Source organism: Engraulis encrasicolus, unplaced genomic scaffold, assembly GCF_034702125.1.
Source record: "Engraulis encrasicolus isolate BLACKSEA-1 unplaced genomic scaffold, IST_EnEncr_1.0 scaffold_51_np1212, whole genome shotgun sequence".
Lineage (NCBI taxonomy): Eukaryota > Metazoa > Chordata > Actinopteri > Clupeiformes > Engraulidae > Engraulis > Engraulis encrasicolus.
Window position 1 is genome coordinate 244,894 of NW_026945830.1, and position 20,823 is coordinate 265,716.

At 42.5% G+C, this 20,823-nt stretch overlaps 1 protein-coding gene across 1 annotated transcript; it reads left to right on the forward strand.

Moving 5' to 3' along the window:
- Nucleotides 1–408: 408 nt before the first annotated feature.
- Nucleotides 409–15,521, forward strand: zgc:162171 (uncharacterized protein LOC565931 homolog). The gene is made up of 4 exons (XM_063193676.1): nucleotides 409–1,033; nucleotides 3,497–3,627; nucleotides 5,314–5,463; nucleotides 15,220–15,521. The coding sequence occupies exons 1-4, from the start codon at nucleotides 841–843 to the stop codon at nucleotides 15,424–15,426; spliced, it is 681 nt and encodes a 226-aa protein (XP_063049746.1). The 5' UTR covers nucleotides 409–840; the 3' UTR covers nucleotides 15,427–15,521.
- Nucleotides 15,522–20,823: the final 5,302 nt, after the last annotated feature.

The window sequence follows — 20,823 nt, forward strand, 5'->3', positions numbered from 1 at the left end:
TCCGCTTTTAGAATTAAACTGTCATTTAAATGTGCGTGAAAGATTATAAAGAACAGTAAATTGTTTTCAGAGAAATTGGATTTTGGGCCACACCTGTGAAAAATAGACAAAGGCGGATGTCCAAATATACAAACTTGTCCCAGAAGTTGTATGAAATTAAATTTGACAGACACAGAGATACATTTTGCTTAAAAACCAATAAAACGATAAGCATACTTTGTGTTGAGTCCGTTTAATTTATTCCGTTTTCCGGGAAACAATTCTAGTGCCACTTTGGTTTGTTTTGATTTACGGTCAAAGAACGTGGAGGCAGGCCGGAAGTGTTCTTGTCTGTGCATAGTTGGTAATGTAGTTTTCCTAGCTTCAGTGTTTGCCTACAAAAAACACGAGTGCGAAGTTTCTGTCGGGGGTGGGTCGTGTATGGGTGCTGTCCCAAACACCACAACAATTTGGCAGGTTGATGTGAGGTATAGCGAGGCGTATGGAGAGGAAGGGAACGCTGGAAGATGGATTGCATTTTAAACTTGTTTACTTCACTGCGTCGCTTGCTTTGAGACACGCGTCACGATGATCTGACAGCACTTTGACAGACCTCAGATGACCAGGCAAGAACAGATGGTCTCTTAAAAAGTTTAGACCGCGGACTTCAGCAATAGGAGAATGATAAGACTGTCTCGCCAAGTTGTTATAGTCGCGATGCAGCATCTTTTAAATATGAAGTTAATGAATAAGCCTATAGCCTAAAGAAATATTTATTGGTGTTTTCGAATCTTGGTCTATCACCACATCACTGATGCAAAAACAGAGCAACCTATTGAAGACCCTTTCCACAACATAGCAATGCAACAGGAACGTTTGCTGAAGGTTCTTGTGATAGGCGACTTGGGAGTTGGCAAGACGTCCATTATCAAACGGTATGTCCATCATATCTTTTCTCAACACTACCGAGCAACCATAGGAGTAGACTTCGCCCTGAAAGTGCTCAACTGGGACCACCAGACTGTTGTGCGCCTACAGCTATGGGACATTGCTGGTATGTATGCATTGCAACCTGTACATCTTATCGATAATTAAAACTTTACAAGTTTATGTGACGTCATCCTTGAAACCCTGCACCATTAAGTTGTACTGTCGTGCACATTGCGTTGGATGTAAGTGGAAATGATGTTCTGGCTGCTAAACAGCAGCACTGAATGCATGTGCTTTGAGGAAAATGCATGCGTAATGCGAGCTGTGCGAATGTCGGTTTTTTTACGTCGCCAGGAAGAGGTGACTAACAACATCCATGCACATGACAGGCTGATAAGACCTAACATTAAGCTCGCAGTAAAACACGACAAAGTGGTGCAACACAAAAGGGAACTGCTGTGACATAGGCGTGAATGCTCAAATAACCAGAATTCACTCGACTGTCTATAAATGTCCACGAGTGTTTCTAACACCAATTTGCATTCTGTAGTTCTAGTTGTATGCGTGTGGTTTAGGCTACAGATTACATCATGTGGCATGCTGTAGCAAGTAAACGCAGTTTACAATTAGTGGCCATTCGTCGTGGGTGAGGAATAATGGACACTGTATTGCCAAGTTTCCCCAGTTTGTTTGACAAGTGCGCACTGTTTGTGTCACTTACGCACGGTCAGCATTCTGTGCAGATAGACCTGCCCCTGTCTGTCTGTCTGCCTGCCTGTCCGTCCCATCCCTCGTGGCAGAATTCTCTAAGTAGAGAGAATGCGTGTCTCGTGCTCCTGTCATCAGCTGGTGCCCTGCCTGTGTGTGTCCTCTCCTCTCTACATTGAAATCATGTGAGAGTAGGTTCTAGCTTACCTTGTGTACTGCGGCAATAACAGCCCCTCACACTGATGGTTAGTTTGCATCATGTCTTGTTCAGAGGCACACAAACTGTATTGAGAGAGTTGAAGTTATTTTGCCAGCCAGCGCTCTCAACCAGGCCCGACGACAGGGGGGGGGACAACGGGGTATGTTATCCCGGCCCCCAGGGAGATAATAAGGGGCCCAGAATTGGGTCCCTGTTATTACATTGTATGTATTGGGCAGGGGGCCCTTTCAGATAATTTTGTCCTGGGGCCAGCAAAAGCTGTCAGCGGCCCTCCTCTCAACACTTATCATCTCACTAACAAACTTTGGCTCTGTAGTAATTCGGGATGTAATGTTTGGCCATAACCAGAGGCCTAACAAACAAACAAACAAACATCAACAAACCTGCAGTACTGGTGGTTTCAACAGGCAACTAACCCACATGTTGCACAAGGCCAGGCCATGCTACGGCATTGTCTTGGGGTAGCTGTGAAAATGCACTGTGTGATGTGATGTGATGTGATGTGCTCTTGACATCATCAAGTGGCCTCAACATGCATGGCACTATATTATATTGGGCTTGTTTAGTACAGCTGGCTTTTTGCACCAGACTGCTAAGTGCTAAGCACTCCAATCTGTCCGGGATTGAAATAAACGTTGCAAAATGTGAATGTTTACCAGCCACTGACAAAGTAAACAACAAAACCCATCAGCCAATGAAGCAGCAAGGAGGAACTCGCACACCACTGATGGCGATGCACAAATCAGTGCCAAAAGCTCTTTTTTGGCACTGATGATGGTCTGAAGGACCGAAAACGTTTCGCACTTCACTGGATGGCACTTTTGAAATGTAATTTCAAATTCTTTGTTTGACCAGTGCATGTAAAGAAATTGACAATAAAACCCACTTGACTTGACTTGACTTGACTTGACTTTCTTTATTTGCCTTATGCATTACATTTCTTTGTGCATCGGCATCAGTGGTGTGCGAGTTCCTCCTTGCTGCTTCATTTGATTACTTTGTGGACCCTACGCACTCTCCCGGTTACAAACCTACAGGCGCGACACCCCTTTGGAGTAAATAAAACCCATCAGACAGCCATCCATAGTGAAACTGTACGCTTCCGCTCCAAAATAGAGACCACTTTCATCCTTGTGCAGAGTCAACGGACACTGGTCAGCTGTGTGTGTGTGTGTGTGTGTGTGTGTGTGTGTGTGTGTGTGTGTACGTTCAGTGCAGGAGCGGTATGGCAACATGACGCGTGTGTGTGCTATTGATGATGATGATTATGGTGTGTGTGCGTGCGTGTCTGCGTGCGTGCGTGCGTGTCTGCGTGCGTGCGTGCATGCGAGTGTGTGTGTGCGTGCATGTGTGCTTGCTTGCGTGCGTGTGTGTGTGTGTGTGTGTGTGTGTGTGTGTGTGTGTGTGCGTGCGTGCGTGTCTGCGTGCGTTCAGGGCAGGAGAGGTATGGTAACATGACGCGGGTGTGTGCTATTGATGATGATGATGATGATTATGGTGTGTGTGTGTGTGTGTGTGTGTGTGTGTGTGTGTGTGCTTNCGTATGTGTATGTGCGCGTGCATGGTTGTGTGCGCACGCATGATTGTGTGTGTGTGTGTGTGTGCGTGCGTGCGCGAATGCGCGCTCGTGGTTGTGCGTGCGTGTCTGCGTGCGTTCAGGGCAGGAGCGGTATGGCAACATGACGCGTGTGTACTACCGGGAGGCAGTGGGGGCGCTGGTGGTGTTCGACATGACCCGCCTCTCCACCTTCCAGGCCGTCCTCAAGTGGAAGGGGGACCTCGACTCCAAGGTAGTGTTTAACCCCTTAAAGGGACACTGTGTGAGATTTTTAGTTGTTTATTTCCAGAATTCATGCTGCCCATTCACTAATGTTACCTTTTTCATGAATACTTACCACCATAAAATTCTAAGCATTCATTATGACTGGAAAAATGGAACTTTTCATACATGAAAAGGGGGATCTTCTCCATGGTCCGCCATTTTGAATTTCCAAAAATAGCCATTTTTAGCTGCAAAAATGGCTGTACTTGGACCATAGTAGAAAATATTTGTTTATTACTTAGTAAACTTTCATGTAAAGATCACATTTGGCAATAGGCAGCCCAGTTTCAATGAGCAGCATAGTTGCAGTACCTTTTTTGACCATTTCCTGCACAGTGTCCCTTTAAGACATTAAGGCATAATAAATGAGCTGTTACCAGAATGGCAATGGCCAACTCGTAATGTATTACTAAAGGCCCCGTGCACTGTAGTAGTGTAGTACTATAGTAGCAGTAATAGTAATAGTAGTGTAGTACTACAGTAGTTAACTTTCAATGCCTATTACAGCGTGCCACAGGAGGTACGGCATGCACTAAGGGGCTACAGAGTTTCATTGCAAAATGTTGTATCCAGCCACCATTTATTTTTTAACTTTTGCATTTTATTATTGGAAATGATTGTTCAGAAGTCCCATTACTAAGATAAGGGAAGGATCGGCAAAGTACCCTGACCGGAATCGAACTCGAGTCGCCAGAGTAGTAAGACAGTGCCTTACCACGGCAGGGCTCAGGAATGCATTTCAAAGGGATTTTAAAGCGGTATGTCACTATTTTGGGGCTGAATACGGTTAAAATTGTTGCCCTGGGTTTATAAAGGTGGTAAAGTGTCGTATTTTTCATGTTAGGCGTTGTCTTCTTTTAAGGAGGGAGTAAGTATCTAAGCTAGTGAGGGTCAATGGATCACACATGCTAGAGTGATCCATTGACTTTCACTAGCTTAGCTACAAACTCCCTCTTTTAACTTGTCTTAAAGCAAGACAACACCTAATAAGACACTTAACCACCTTTATAAACTCTGGCCAATGATTTTAACTGTTTTAAGCCTCAAAATAGTGACTGACAAAAGACCAACAAAGATCGGCGTCTGCGCCTTGAACTTAATACTCGTGTATTGCTTGGTGCGAGCACTCCCAAAAAGTAGTAATCACTCAAGATAATGGAAAAAAGGAGGCGCACACAAGACTTGTGTGAAAAAGTGTATTGAAGCCGAAAATATACAACAGAAGTCTAAGGTTAACTGGAGAGACAGACGTTTCGGAGCTAGTCCATTCTCAATGTCTCCAGTAGGACTCAAAAGCCCCAAAATAGTGACATACCCCAGGGATCAGGAATGCATTTTTAAAGGATTTTAGGTGTGCAAACTCATCACTCCAAACCATCAGTCAGCCTTTGTCCTGCACCATATCCTGGAATGTGATCAATTTTCAACCTCAACTTATTTTACATTACATTGCATTTGGCAGACAGTTTATAACCAAAGCGACTTACAATCGAGGACATAATCATAGTCAACATCAATAGCAGATGGAAAGTGCACAGGAAATACACAGAACAAGTGCAGATGCTAAGTAAGATTCGTTTTTTTTAGTTAGACTACACATACACACGTCGTGCCATTTCTGAGTGTGCCTGCATTTCCCATGCCGCTCCTGCAGGTGGCGCTCTCCAACGGCCGGCCAGTGCCGGTGGTGCTCCTGGCCAACAAGTGTGACCAGCAGCAGTACGGCCTGTGCTCCAAGATGCCCAAGCTGGACGCCTTCTCCAAGGAGCACGGCTTCGTGGGCTGGTATGAGACATCGGCCAGGGTGAGTTGGATGGATCAGATGAAGTTTTAGTTGTGTTGTATGAATTCATTCATGCTTTCATTCATGCTCTTACTGCTCTGACCTGTTTTAGTGTGAAGTCACCTTGGGTATTTTGAAAGGCACTTAAGCTACAATAAAGATGTATCATTAGATGAAAGCATGAAAGCCCACCTGGGAAATACCAACTCCCATTATCATTGTGACACAGCACTCCTCAGCACACAAGTGCATACTGCACACAACAAAATTGCATTTATGCCTTACCCATGCGCAAGGGGGCAGTGTCATTGATATAGCATTCACTCTTGCTCCTGCACCTGGCCTCAGTGAGGTGGAATGTGCATATTTTTTAAGACTTAATCTGATGACCTTGTTCACTTAGCCTAATAATGATTAAAGGAATAATCACTTTATAAATAATACACTAATTATCAAGAAAACATTAACAAATGTTTGTAAATTATTAAGAAGTAGCCTACTATGTTAACACAGCAGACACAGCACAGTCACGTCGGTCCTGGAAGTTTTTCCTCCAAAGTCCAGAAGGCTTGAAACCACTGTTTTTTAGTTCGGTCCTTACTCATTTACAAACATTTAAAAATGTTTTGTTTACGATCGGTTCATCAATAAAAGTTAATAACATGTTTATAAAGCTTTTTAGGGATAGCTATTCTACAGTGTTACCGATAATTATCATCATCCTGCTCATATTCATCATCATTAATCATTAACATCATAATCATATTGCTTTCATAACAGTGTCAAAATTCACACCAATACCACATTTGAAAGGACTAGAAACTAGAAGTCCAATTCTCATTTACTGTAATGCCCTGCATGGCAAACCGTTAACCCCTTAATGCACGCCGTACCTCCTCTGGAACGCTGTAATAGGCATTGAAAAGTTAACTACTATAGTACTACACTACTATGACAGTGCACGGGGCCTTTAGTCATACATTACGACTTGGTCATTGCCATTCTGGTAACCGCTCATTTATAATGCCGTGTCTTAAGGGGTTAAAGTAAACACAAATTTGTGTGCAAGTTAGTTTGTTTGCAAGTTAATTGTCATTATTGCATTTAATAATGCAGCATTTGGACTTGACTTGAGGCAAGTACCTAGATAACACTATAATGGGTGAGTGGTTAGAGCGTCAGATCTGAAGTTCAAATGTTCCCGGTTCGACTCCCGACCCGCCAGGTTTGTGGGGGGGAGTAATTAATCAGTGCTGTCCCCCATCCTCCTCCATCACTGAGGTACCCTGAGCATGGTACCCTCCCACTGCACTGCTCCCTTGGGCCGCCATTGGGGGGGTGCCCCCTGCACGGTTGAGGCATGAATTCATTTTCGTTGTGTGCAGTGTGCACGTGTGTGCTGTGGAGTGCTGTGTCACAATGACAATGGGAGTTGGAGTTTCCCATGTGGGCTTTCATTTCACTAATCCTTGCTAGGCCCCCATCCCCAGCTACTGCGTCCGCATTTTAATTTAATTCAATTTTTAGTAATAAAGTTAAAATTTAAGTTAAAAAAAAGCTGCACTCTCGGGTGTAATTCTTGCTGTTTTAATCTACTGATATGCTCACCCAGTAGATTAAAACTGCAAGAATTACACTCGAGAGTGCGGCTTTTTTACTAAACATGAACTTTGCTGTTTGCTCGCACCCAAAGACCTTGTAAGAAACAGTTGGGAGTTGAGCACACTTTTTTTAAAAAAATAATTTAATTCAATTTAACATCCTGACATGGGGCCAGCACAGCAGAGCAGCCGTAAACTTACGTAACGGCACGTGGAATGCCATACTGGGCTAGATGAGCAGGAGAGCTCAGCTGATTTTTGCCTAGGTAAACAGACTTGCAGAATAGCACCCTCTCTTTTATCAAGAGCCAATTCAGTAGCTTAGATAGGCCTACTGAATAAGATACCGGGTCATTATGCAGTGAAGTGCAACACTTTGAAAATACTTTGTGCAGATTACATAATAGTAGATGTAGTGCAGTCGCCTCTTTCTGCAGATGGGCCCGTCGACAGGCCTGTTCACTATTCTTAAGGGGACACTGTGTGAGATTTTTAGTTGTTTATTTCCTAATCCACTAATGTTACCTTTTTCATGAATATTTACTACCACCGTCAAATTCTAAGTATTCATTATGACTGGAGAAATTACACTTTTCATACATGAAAAGGGGGATCTTCCCCATGGTCCGCCATTTTGAATTTCCAAAAATAGCCATTTTTAGCTGCGAAAATTACTCTACTTGGATCATACAAGGAAATATTTGTTTATTACTTAGTAAACCTCCATGTAAATATCAAATTTGGCAATAGGCAGCCCAGTTTCAATGAGCAGCATAGTTGCAGTACCTTTTTTGACCATTTCCTGTAGTGTCCCTTTAACCTAGTGTTTCTACAGCCCCCCAGGGGGCGTTGATAAGCCCTAAGGGGGCGTTGAGGAGAATGCAGCAGAGTGGGGGATGGGGCTTAGTTCCTATTGGGGGCCATTAGTCTATTTTATTTTTCAATACTAAAGGGGACGTTAGGAGGCTTACGATGAGGTCAAGGTGGCGTTTGTTCAAAAAAGGTTGAGAACCACTGTTAACCCTTTAAAACAATTCAACAACAAATGTAACAATTCAAAGATCCATGCACAGCTTCTAGGTGTTGGTAAACGCAGGAGTGTTCAATACTTCAAAAGAAAGAAGTTTACCGCACACTTTCTTGACTTAAAGGGACACTGTGTGAGAGTTTATTTCCTGAATTCATGCCGCCCACTTACTAATGTTATCTTTTTCATGAATACTTACCACCACCACCACCAAATTCCAAGTATTCATTATGACTGAAAAAAATGCGCTTTTCATAGGCCTACATGAAAAGGGGGATCTTCTCCATGGTCAGGCATTTTGAATTTCCTAAAATAACCATTTTTGGCTGCAAAAATGACTGTAATTGGACCATACTAGAAAATATGGTTTATCACTCAGTAAACTTTCATGTAAAGATCAAATTTGGAAATAGGGAGCCTAGTTTCAATGAGCAGCATAGTTGCAGTACCTTTTTTGACCATTTCCTGCACAGTGACCCTTTAATGCTCATTTATTCAGAGCGAACAACGCGTTACGCCTCTGGTTCATCAGGTTCGCTCAGGCATAGGCATGGGCAATTGTAGATTTGTTGTTAGTTACCAGAATGGAAATGACCAAGTCCATTGCTAAAGGGCCATTGTTATGTCATAGTAGTGTAGTACTATGGTAATTAATCTTTCAATGACCATTACAGCGTGCCTCAGATAGTACAGCGTGCATTCATTTATGTATGTGTGTATGCTACTTGACACCTTAATTTCCCCCTGGGATCAATAAACGACACTCTACTCTACTTCAGGGGCTACAAAGAGTGATGGGGAAGCGCTGGCTTGGGTCTCAAACAGTAGTGGAGTGCAGGTGCTCTTCAATGGAAAATGGGACATCAGAATAAAAGGAGGGTCCAGCATGCGTGTGGCACTAAGAACAAGGACTCAACAGTTGCCTGGTGACCATCACTCACTCTTAACCAAAAAACACTCAACTACATCATAACAACATTGCTATGACAAGTCAAGTTGTCTTAGGTAACCGATTATGACCTGGTCATTACCATTTTGGTGACAATAAGGTTAGAACAGAGGCTCTAACTGCGTTAAGGGATTACATGTAAAACACTGTGAGATTGTGGGGTGCCATGGCTCAGTGGGTCAGACGCCATACTATAAATCCGCGAACCCTGGTTTGGGTCCGACCCAAGGTCATTGTTCAATTCCCCTCTCTCTCTCGCTCTCTGTCCTCTGTCTTTCTCTCTCTCTCCACCCCCTTCAATGCTCTCGTGTCCACAAAGCCCAAAATATATGATTGAATGGAATGAGTGTTTGCATGAGTGTATAATGGGCCATTGGTTACCATAAAATAAAGCTTTTGATTACAGTTTGAAGGTTTCCATTCATGCAAGAATTACATACATACTTGCCTGTCAGAATCTGCTACTACATGTTGCGGTGTTTCAAAAAATTCAGACAAGACTTTGTAGATGGTAACTGTGAACGTTTTATACTTAATCTATTCCTTTATCGCTACTTTGCATCTTTTTCCAATCTCCCTTACCTTTGTTCCTCCTGCTACAGCTTATGTAAGTAACTAATTAAAACATGGTCATTACAATTTAATGACAATAAGAGTATAACAGCGCCTCTCTATGACAGGGTTATATTTCTTCTTATTCTGTAATAGTCATCATGTTTTAACTCTAATCACCCTCCCGCTCTCTCTTCCTCTACACGGCTTCCCGCTCTATCTCTCCCACCCTCTATAGCAGCGGTTCCCAAACTTTTTCTGCTGGGGACCCCCTTCTGGACCTAAGAATATTTTCCTGACCCCCCCACTTCCCATTTTCCAAATGCAAAAAAAGACTAATCTTTAATGTACTGTAAATCAGAGGAAAGGCTACTACATTTGTTACCCATTGAAGTGAATACTGGTACAGTACTAGCAATGTCCGGAAAGGTTATACAAACATATATTCAAGCTTTTATGCAAACAGTCTTTTATGTCGGGGCAGTCGTGGCCTAGTCGTTAAGGAGATGGACTTTAGATCAAAGGGTTGCAAGTTCAAATCCCACCCTCCACTCTCTACCTCACTCAATGGCTGAGGTGCCCTTGAGCAAGGCACCTGACCCCTCACTGCTCCAGGGACTGTAACCAATACCCTGCACTGCTAATACACGTAGCTGTAAATCGGATTTTTAAAAAAGCGTCAGCAAAGTGCAATGTAATGTAATGTAATGTTATGTCTGCGACCCCTCTGCAGTACCTTCACGACCCCCCTCAGGGGTCCTGACCCCCTGTTTGGGAACCACTGTTCTATAGTATGAAGAAAAAACCACCAGCACAATGATTGTGTTCTCTCTTCCTCTTCTCTCTTACCTTCCACTTTTCCAACTACTACCTGACCTAACTGATACTAGCAGCATGGATGAGGGAAAGAGAAATGGAAAATAGTAAATGCATGGATGGACTTTATTATATAGTGCTTTTCCCCTCCTTTGAGCACTCAGAGCACTTATACACAATATATACTTCACATTCACCCATCCTCACACACACACTCTCACGCAGTTAGCAGAGGCCAACGAGAGGCCAACAGAGGCCAACAAGAGCAATTTCTAATATGTCTTGCTCAAGTATCTTGCTCAAGTGTACTTGGATGGGGGCCAGGGGCGGATCTAGTCATTCTGGGGCCCTATAGGCGGAACATAAACATGGAGCCCTCAAAAGTCACTATATAGACATAGAATTCAGTGTTCTGGTGCTATTTTAGTGTTTTGTCTCATACTGTATGTATCTTATGTTACTTTACATAAGTGATGGTGACACTGAAGGGGGCTCTGTGCGGCCGAGGCGTCTGTCATGTCAGTCCCTGCAAAGATAGAATAGAGTGGAGCCACAGGAGGGAAGAAAGGTTGAGTGCGATCCATTCCCTGCTGCTGGATTGCTTCGGAGGCGCACCGGCAAGACGGAGGAGCGCGGTGTGTGGAAGATAACTTTACATAAGTGACAAATTAAGATCAAGCCTATTTTTTTGGTGTGTTTACCACGACTGGTGTGACAGTTGGGGCCTCTTTCGAGGACAAATTTGGTCATGGCCCTATTGGCAATTGCCTAGGTTTGCCCAATGAAATGTCCACCTTGGATAGTTGGATGGGGCCAGGCAGAGCATGCAACCTTCAGCCTGATCTCCAAAAATTCTGTGCTCCTGGAGACGGATGTTAAGGACACGAAATCTGTGTCCAGGAGCACGGCTTTTGCCAAAATTCCGTCCTCCTGGACACAGAATTGTTTTCCGTGCTCCTGGACACGGAATTGTTTTCCGTGATGGGCACACGGAAGTGCTTTCTATAGGCTATTACCACAGCACTGTGTTAACTCTATCATTAAAAAATACATACCAAATGCTAATCCTAAACAAAATAATGCTATAACAATTTAAGTTGTGCCCTGACCAAAACATTCCCTAACCTTAACCTGTCATTAAAGACATATTTTTGAGAAATACCTTTTCCAGTTGGTTGCTAGGCTATCAAACTCATATAATGAATGAAAGAAAACTAGCTGTGCCCAGACCAAAACAATCCCTTACCCAAACCTGTCAGTAAGAAATGTTTTTTTTAGACAAAATATTTGAAATTAGAAAAATCCTGAGAAAACACAAGACTGTGGAAATAGAAAGCACTTCAAACAATTCCGTGTCCAGGAGCACGGAAAACAATTCTGTGTCCAGGAGCACGGAATTTTGGCAAAATCCGTGCTCCTGGACACAGATTTTGTGTCCTTAACATCCGTGTCCAGGAGCACGGAATTTTTGGAGATCATGTTGCAACCTTCCAGTTGCCGAGTGAGCAGTCTCCTTAACCACCTGAGCCACCATCTCCCTTAATTGGCACTAAAGAAAAGCTATTACTATATTTTCTCTTCAACTAAATTCCATCCATCTCTTATCCCTGTCTAACATGACACAGACTTTGATGCAGTGATAGAATAGAATAGAATAGAATAGAATAGAATAGAATAGAATAGAATAGAATGGAATAGAATAGACTTTATCGTCTTGCCAGCATGAAATTGCCTTTGGTCTCGCTGAATAAAAACACAAATCAAAAACACTTAAACAGATCGTTGCATCTACCCCCCTTCCAACCACCCCTTCCAGCATACACATCATATACGTACATAATCAGGCAGTAGCTCCAGATTACCATTATACAGTGGTGAAAGATGGAAACTGTTGAGCTATCGCACCTAAACAATCAAAATTATCGTTTGTGGTTGCTTTTGGGGAGGAAATGACCGTAGCCTACTACACGAACCATGTTTCAGGGCAACTACTGTAAATTAACGGAATGAAAACTCTGACATTATCGTACATCATGTGTTTTTGGTAGTACAGAGGATAAAAGTATGGTACAAATGCTACAATTATCGTACATTTGGCAGAACTGCCATAATGGCTCCTCACCATGTTCAGCAATGGGCATGTAATCTCTATGTCAAACAAAAGCATAACAAAGGCACACAAAAAATATAGAAACAGTCTGCTTCTGTTCTTTCAAATCCATTTCCCTCCCTATCATATTGTTTACCTAGGAAGATACATATAAGCACAGCAACTACCTGTACATTTCTATTTTTGGGGTTTTGTTATGACAGGATATATTGAGGAGGTGTAGGCCTTTAGGAAATGATGGGGAGGAAGAGATGGGGAAAGTACAGTTTGTACACAAACATAGATTTGTGTTTCTCAACGGGGGCGGTACAGCCCCTCAGGGAGCGTTAGAGAGCTCTAGGGTGGTGTTGAGAAGGATACAGCTGATAGGGGGCGGTGATTATAGTTGCCATAGGGGGGCATTAGTCCATTTTTTTTTTACAGTAATACTAAGGATGGGTGGGCGTTGTCAGTCTTATGATGATGTCAAGGGGGCATTGGGAGGCTTGTGATGAGGCCAAGGGGCGCGTTTCTTCAAAAGAGGTTTTAGAACCACTGTATTAGATGATTTACCTCTTACTGTAACTAAACCTGGTTTACTCCTGAACCAGCTTCTTACTGTAGCATAGGCCCCTGATCCCTCTCTCATCTAAATGTCTTTCTTTCTCCTCTCCATCTGTGTCTAGCACGATTTAAACTTTGATGTGGTGATAACCATAATGGCGCCTCACGATACTCAGCAATGGGCATGTAAATCTCTATGTCAAACAGCAGCATAACAAAGGCACACAAAAAAATAGAAAGTGTCTGCTACTGTTCCTTAGAATCCATTTCCCTCTCTGTTGTTTACCAAGATCGATATAAGCACAGCAACTACATTTCTATTTTTTGGGTCTTTTGCCTTTGTTATGAGAGGATAAATGAGGAGGTGTAGTCATAAACAGTACAGGAGGAATTGATGGGGAGGGAGAGATGGGCTAGGCTTTGGGAAATGACCCTGCCCAGATTTGAACCCAGGCCGCCGTGGGCATGAAAGCCCTGCGTTACGACTGAATTTCTCATCAAAAGTGTATTTCCGGGGGCGCTGTGGCGCAGCGCGCTAAGCCCCCCACATTTGGGCTTGCATGCCCAACCCCGGGGACCCCGGTTCGAGTCCGACTGGGGTCATTTCCCGATCCCACCCCGTCTCAATGTCCCATTCGCTTCCTGTCACCATCTTCGACTGTCCTGTCAAATAAAGGCATAAAAGCCCCTAAATTTTTTTTATTTATTTGTTTTACAGTTTTTCTCGATTGGTTTGGCTAATTTCTTGAAACTGAGATGACATTCCTATAACCATTGGGTCATTTGGCCAAACATTCTTACACTTCTGCACAACAGTTCAGATAACTAGCAAAATGTCATATACCTCCCAAAACACCTCATTCTTGCATCAGCACTAAACCGTCTCACATATAAATAGTCAGTACCATCAAAATGGCATAGATCCTTCTCAATTGCTTTGGCTCATTTGCATTCATTTAGTCCTTCTGTCAAAATAAACTGGATGGTTCAGCATAACTACATGGATCCTCATCACTCGCTCATATCACCCCAAAAACAGTTTACCCATGTGTCAAAACTAAATTTCTTCCCCACATATATCATCAGTACCCCCAAAATACATTGTCCCTTTGCCATTGTGTAAGCACTGCCAGTCAAAATGGTTAGGTGTTTTATCTACGTTCAGCTAACAGATTTCGACTATGTATAAAAATGAAAAAGTGAGTGAAACCATTGAAGTTTGACAACACAGATAATTTACCAAGGACATTTATCAGTAACTTTCTTTACTGTAAATTCATATACAGAAAGTAATGTCCATATATCACAGGTTTCTCATGGGTTTGGCTCATTTCTCAAAACAGAGATAACATTCTCAAAATAACATGGACAAATGCCAAAGCAACTAGCAATTGTTCAAAACAGAATGTCGTTTGAAAAAATGCCATGAAATTAGCCAAATAACAGAGGAAACTGTAGTATACACGGTTGTAAAATTATTTTCTACTAACTAGTAAAGTTACAATACCATCTGACCTGTTGAACACTGTCATGAATTTACTATGTAATGAAATTCTTAAAATATGATGTCCTTGACTGTTTTGGGAATTGCGTAGACCACTTTGCATATGCTGACTCACACAATGAAATAATGCTGACGTGTTTTGGAGAGGGCAACCATTAGACTGAGAATTGTCTAATTCGTTTAGATAAGCAAGGTCAATTTATTTGGAAAATGTGCTGAATGTATGCTGAATGTGTCAACTGAAGGGTATTTGTACATATCCATCTGCAGAGATGTACTAAACATTTGAGACATGTACAAAGCATTTGATATCTGATGAAAGCAATGAAAAATGCCATTCTGTTTTGGGATATTGCAAGTTGGTTTGGGGATTTGTCCGTGTTGTTTTGAGAATGTCATCTCAGTTTCGAGAAATTAGCCAAACCAATCGAGAAAAACTGTAAAGTGTATTTCCTTTCTCCTATCTTCTCTGCCCGTCTAGGACGATACAAACATCAGTAGTTGCCCTGAAACATGTGCCTCTTTTATTTGGTCAATCTTGTCGGAAGACACAAACATCTACTGTATGTAGCGATTGTGGGTGCTATTCTTTTCTGGCGGCGTCTTATGGATGTCCTACTGGTCCCCCTCTCATCTTACTTGTAATGTCTTTCTTTCCCCTGTCGCCCCGTCTAGGACGACACCAACATCGACGCGGCGATCATGTGCCTGGTGGAGAACATCATGCTGAGCAGTTCTATGGAGAACGTCGTTCCGCCTCCGGAACCCGACCCCAGCGTGGTCGTCCTGCCCTCGTTTGACTACAACCTCCACGACAGGAGCGGAGCGCCCTGCTCATCGTGCACCCGGCTGCCCCCCGCGCTCAGGGACCGCAGGGAGTGAGGACAGGACAGGGGAGATACCATACGGTATGGGGATAGAAAGAAAGAAAGAAAGAAAGAAAGAAAGAAAGAAAGAAAGAAAGAAAGAAAGAAAGAAAGAAAAAAATGAAAGAAAGAAACTATGTAGATAGATAGATAGATAGATAGATAGATAGATAGATAGATAGATAGATAGATAGATAGGTAGATAGATAGATAGATAGATAGATAGATAGATAGATAGATAGATAGATAGATAAATCGATAGATAAATTGATAGATAGAACGGTAGAACAATAGATAGATAGATAGATAGATAGATAGATAGATAGATAGATAGATAGATAGATAGATAGATAGATAGATAGAGAAAGAAAGTGAAAGAAGGAAAAAGAAAGAAAGAAAGGAAGACGGAGCAACAAGGAGTGCTCATTGTATGTCAGGATTCTTCCAATTATCAAGTCAAAAAGATAATGAAAGAGAAAGGCAACAAAAGTGGAAGATTCATTGCATTTAAATTCGGGGGGCAATGGACAGCAAATAACTAAGACAAAAACAGCTGATTGACTTCCTTTCTGGCTGATGCAGATGCAATCACAGATGCGATTTTCTGTTACACTTAGGGGCTATACCCGGCTATTTTGATAAACAAACACTTTTCTTCTCTGCGCAGCTCTTACCAAAATATTTTCGTTCACATCATAGGAAAAATATGCAATATGCTGCTGAGAGCTGTCATAAATGCGTTAAGCCTGTGCACGGTAAGGAGAACGCCATTCATGTCTCCATTTATCTCTGTTTATATACAAATGCTAACCGGAGTTTTAAAAGAAAATGCTGAGTTTTTTGAGGAATTTTGAGGAAAAACCTCTGTTTGTTTGTAAACGAAAGGCACAAACGAAGGGAAAGGTCTACCTGTATCAAAATATCCGGGTAGCCTATATATAAGCTGCCCTACAGTTTAGCTGTAGCTAGAGTAATTCAATGGCAAGTGTTTAGTGTGTCAATGGTTTACAGAACAAGTTGCTACTGACACACTTAACCTTTAAGAGTGTACCGTCATACCGGTGTGACGGGAATGTTCGGGCAGTGAAAGTTCTATAGAATTCTAGGGGTCATTCAATACAATATGGAATTGTAGAATCTTGCATTGTTATAGAACGCATTGTTTTTATAGAATGTTCAAAAACCCACACTCTTTAAGGTTAAAGCACATCACAAGCTATGGCTGATATGCTGACATGTTTGTGTACAGTAAGCTGGTGGTTAAAACTGAATAGATAAGTAAAAAATACAAAATAAAACACTGGTCCTGTGTTCTATGAGTGTTTTTTTTCTTTGAGGCATTGTTCGGTTTTGCGGTCTTGGTAGCAATTATAAAATATCAAAATGGCACAAAATCCACAAGAATCAGAACGTTTAGACCAAAAGACAAGTGGCATATAGTCGCAAGGATCAGGGCACTCAGATGTGGCCCCTGGTGGCAACAGGGGTGATGGGAAACTCCCTGGGTGCATTCCAATATGCACACTCCCGTCCTCCACTTGTGCTTGTGGCCTGGCCCCGCCTCCGTGGAGAAATCAATATAGTTTCTCAGCTGTCACCCTAGCCACAATAGCTTTTGGGGGACTGTTCTTCATTCACTATCCCAATTGCAAATGAGAAAATGACATTGGAATTGAGCTTTTGCAAGATATTGAATTAATTTTCTGTTGTCAGTGACATCATCATGAGGTCACAAGCAGGCAAGTGAGCGAGGGAGGATGGAAGTCCACAGATTGGAATCCACCCCCTATGTCAGATTACCAGTCCAGCCCAGACTCGTCATACTCAAGCAGAATCACACACAGTATGCAAGTAGCCTATACTTCGGATTCCAAGAAAAAGGGACCAATCAAAGAACTATTCTCTTCTTCCAATGGTAATCTGGCTATGATAGATTTGTGATTCCATACCGAACTGTTTCAGTTTTTAACTGAAATTGAAATTGTTAGGTTGTAATAGCATCAATTTCTGTATAATTACGACATTCATATGCCATTGAATAGATGTGATGATCAGGAATGCCGCCAGTGGTGAGGGGTGGGGCAAACGGTCCCGGCCCTATAGGAAAGGAGTGGGGCCCCGAATTAGGAACCCCTTACGACAAGGGGCCCTCTCTGATGATTTTGTCCCAGGCCTGGTCAAAGCCATCAGCGGCCCTGGTGATCAGGGAAGCCGATGGGGGGGGACAAACGGGGTTGTCCTGGGCCCAGGGAAAGAGGGGGCCAGAATTGAACCTCGTTACATGTAATGTTCTGAAAGGCGGGGCCCTCTCTTATGATTTTGTCCCAGGCCTAGTCAGTTCAGTCAGCGGCTCTGGTGATGATAATTAGGGGCCAAGCAGCGAAGCTGCCTGGCACCTTATAGTGTTTGTACTGTTTCTTATTATTTTACTTTCCTCTGGGAGTCTATGGCAGCCCATAGAACTGTATGGTCGAAAATGCTGAAAATCGGCACACGCGTTCAGGATCGTGTCAGCATTACCCACAGTAATTTTTAGGTCCCCACCCCCAACCCTCTAGCGCCACCAGCAGGCCAAAGTTGCATGTACATTTCTGCTTATAACTTTTGAACCGCTGGGCCAATTTCCAAAAACTTGGTATCCCTGGAATCCTTGGGCCGAGACGAATCCAACGCACCCTATGACGTCATTTTCCGCCTGGATAGTTTTCCCGCCATTTTGAATTTTGTGAAAATCACTAAAAATGGGTCTCCTCCCTCAATTTTTCACATTTTTTTCTGAAACTCGGTATATAACATCTCTGGACTGAGCCTAACAAAACTTGTGCCTTCAATTGTTTCTATCTTTTATCGTTTGGCCGTGACAGCCAATCAAAAACGGCCTAAAAGTCGCCAAACAGGAAGTGAAGTCTTATCTTGGCAACCCATGGTCACAATCTTTTGCAAATTGTCACAGACATTCTTGTCCATGCCAAAACAAATTTCAGGTCGCTAGCTCAAACTCTCTAGCGCCACCAGCTGGTCAATTTTTTTGCTATGTTTCTGCCCGTAACTTTTGAACCGTATGCTCCATTTTAAATCTGGTGGTACCGTTGAAATCCTTGGGCCAAGACGAATCCAACGCATGCTATGACATCATCGTCAGCCAATCAAAACAGCCTAAACGTCGCCAAACAGGAAGTGAAGTCATATCTTGGTAACCCATTGTCACAATCTTCTGCAAATTGTCACAGTCTTTCTGGTCAGTTCCATGACCCACCAAAAAAAAATTCAGGTTGCTAGCTCAAACTCTCTAGCGCCACCAGCTGGTCAAAGTTTTAGCTACATTTCTGCCTGTAACTTTTGAACCGCATGCTCAATTTTTATTCTGGTAGTACTGTTAAATTCCTTTGGCCAAGACAAATCCAACGCACCCTCTGACATCATATCCGCCACAAAAGAATGCCCGCCATTTTGGATTTGGTGAAAATCAATAAAAATTGGTCTCCTCCCTCAATTTTTGACATTTTTTTCTGAAAATTGGTATATAGCATCTCTGGACTGAGTCTCACAAAACTTATGCCCTCAATTGTTTTAATCTTCTATCGTTTGGCCGTGACAGCCAATCAAAAACGGCCTAAAAGTCGCCAAACAGGAAGTGAAGTCATATCTTGAGAAGCCATGATCACAATCTTCTGCAAATTCTCACAGTCATTCTTGTCTATCCCATGACCCACCACAAAAAAATTCAGGTCGCTAGCTCAAACTCCCTAGCGCCACCAGCTGGTCAAAGTTTTAGCTACATTTCATCCTATAGCTTTTGAACCACATGCTCAATTTTTAATCTGGTGGTACCGTTGGAATCCTTGGGCCAAGACAAATCCAACGCACCCTATGACATCATATCTGCCATAATAGAATGTCCGCCATTTTGGATTTGGTGAAAATCAATAAAAGGCTCCTCATCCTTCAAATTTAGTCTGATTTTCACAAAACTTGATACACATGACCTCTGGAGCACTCTGAAGAGATCCCTAAAAGGGTTGTATTACATCTTTTACCGTTTGTGCGTAACAGCCAATCAAAATCCTCCACACAGACGCCAAACAGGAAGTGAGGTCAAATCTCAGCAACCCATGGTCAGAATCTTTTGGTTATCGTCACACACATTCTTGGCTATCCCTTGACTCCCCACAAGAACTTTCTGGTCTCCAGCTCACTCATTAGCGCCACCTGCAGGTCACAAATCAAATTTCGAGGTTTATTTCTGCTTGTAAAAATTAACTTTATGTGTTTCTCTGACAGTCTGCCTGCTCAGCCCTTTCAGTTGCCATGGCGACTTAGGCGGACATACTGCTTGGCCCCGCATTGCTGCTTGCAGCTATATTTATGTTTATTTTTAGTCAGTCGAGTGGAGAGAATCACTTTGTGATTCCAATTGTGGGCTTCGATAATACCCACCTTCGCCTGGATATCTTTTTGAAGACTGAACCCAAGCCAACCCGTCCAGCAACGTTACCAAGCAACAAGATTTGTGATGCACTACCAAATGATATGATCAGGAGTCGTCGGCAGGCTTTGGTTGGATTACAACACTGTTTGTGTCACTTGCCATGAGGAAAGTGGCCAAGGAATATCTCTTTGTACATCTGGGGTTTTTTTTGCGTAGCAACTTGTTAACTTGATCTGTTGACTTGAGTATCTATTTAACTAATTCAAGCCTAAGGCACCTGCAAAAAATGTCTGCTGAATGCCTAAGCCCTGTTTTGGGAAAATGTGCCCACAGCAGCCTATAAAAAACAAAATACCTCAGCCTCCGCAGCACATAAAATGAGTCGCATTTAAACACTAGGACCCTCATCTTGCATTAGAATGTGTTGATACTGCTTTAAAGGGACACTGTGTGAGATTTTTAGTTGTTTATTTCCAGAATTCATGCTGCCCATTCACTACTGTTACCTTTTTCATGAATACTTACCACCACCATCAAATTCTAAGTATTCATTATGACTGGAAAAATTGCACTTTTCATACATGAAAAGGGGAATCTTCTCCATGGTCCACCATTTTGAATTTCCTGAAATAGCCATTTTTAGCTGCAAAAATGACTCTACTTGGACCATACTAGAAAATATTTGTTTATTACGTAGTAAACTTTCATGTAAAGATCAAATTTGGCAATAGGCAGGCCAGTTTCAATGAGCAGCATAGTTGCAGTACCTTTTTTAGACCATTTCCTGCACAGTGTCCCTTTAACATACCCACGTTTTTAATTTTAAAAAAAAACCTCAAATCTCAAGAACCTGAATGCTGCATCCATGCAGCCCCAGGCACCTATAGGGCAATGCAGCACATACGCAGCATCAGGCTTATATTCGTTAAAACAATTGGGAGCTCCAATCAAGCACTTAACCGTAACAGTACATTTACAGACATT

What these genes read in the sequence shown, in the direction of transcription:
- zgc:162171 (XM_063193676.1), top strand. Translation starts at nt 841, where the DNA reads ATGCAACAGGAACGTTTGCTGAAGGTTCTTGTGATAGGCGACTTGGGA. An exon ending in ACAGCTATGGGACATTGCTG is followed by an intron (nt 1,034 to 3,496) that starts GTATGTATGCAT and finishes GCGTGCGTTCAG; the next exon opens with GGCAGGAGCGGTATGGCAAC. An exon ending in GGTATGAGACATCGGCCAGG is followed by an intron (nt 5,464 to 15,219) that starts GTGAGTTGGATG and finishes CGCCCCGTCTAG; the next exon opens with GACGACACCAACATCGACGC.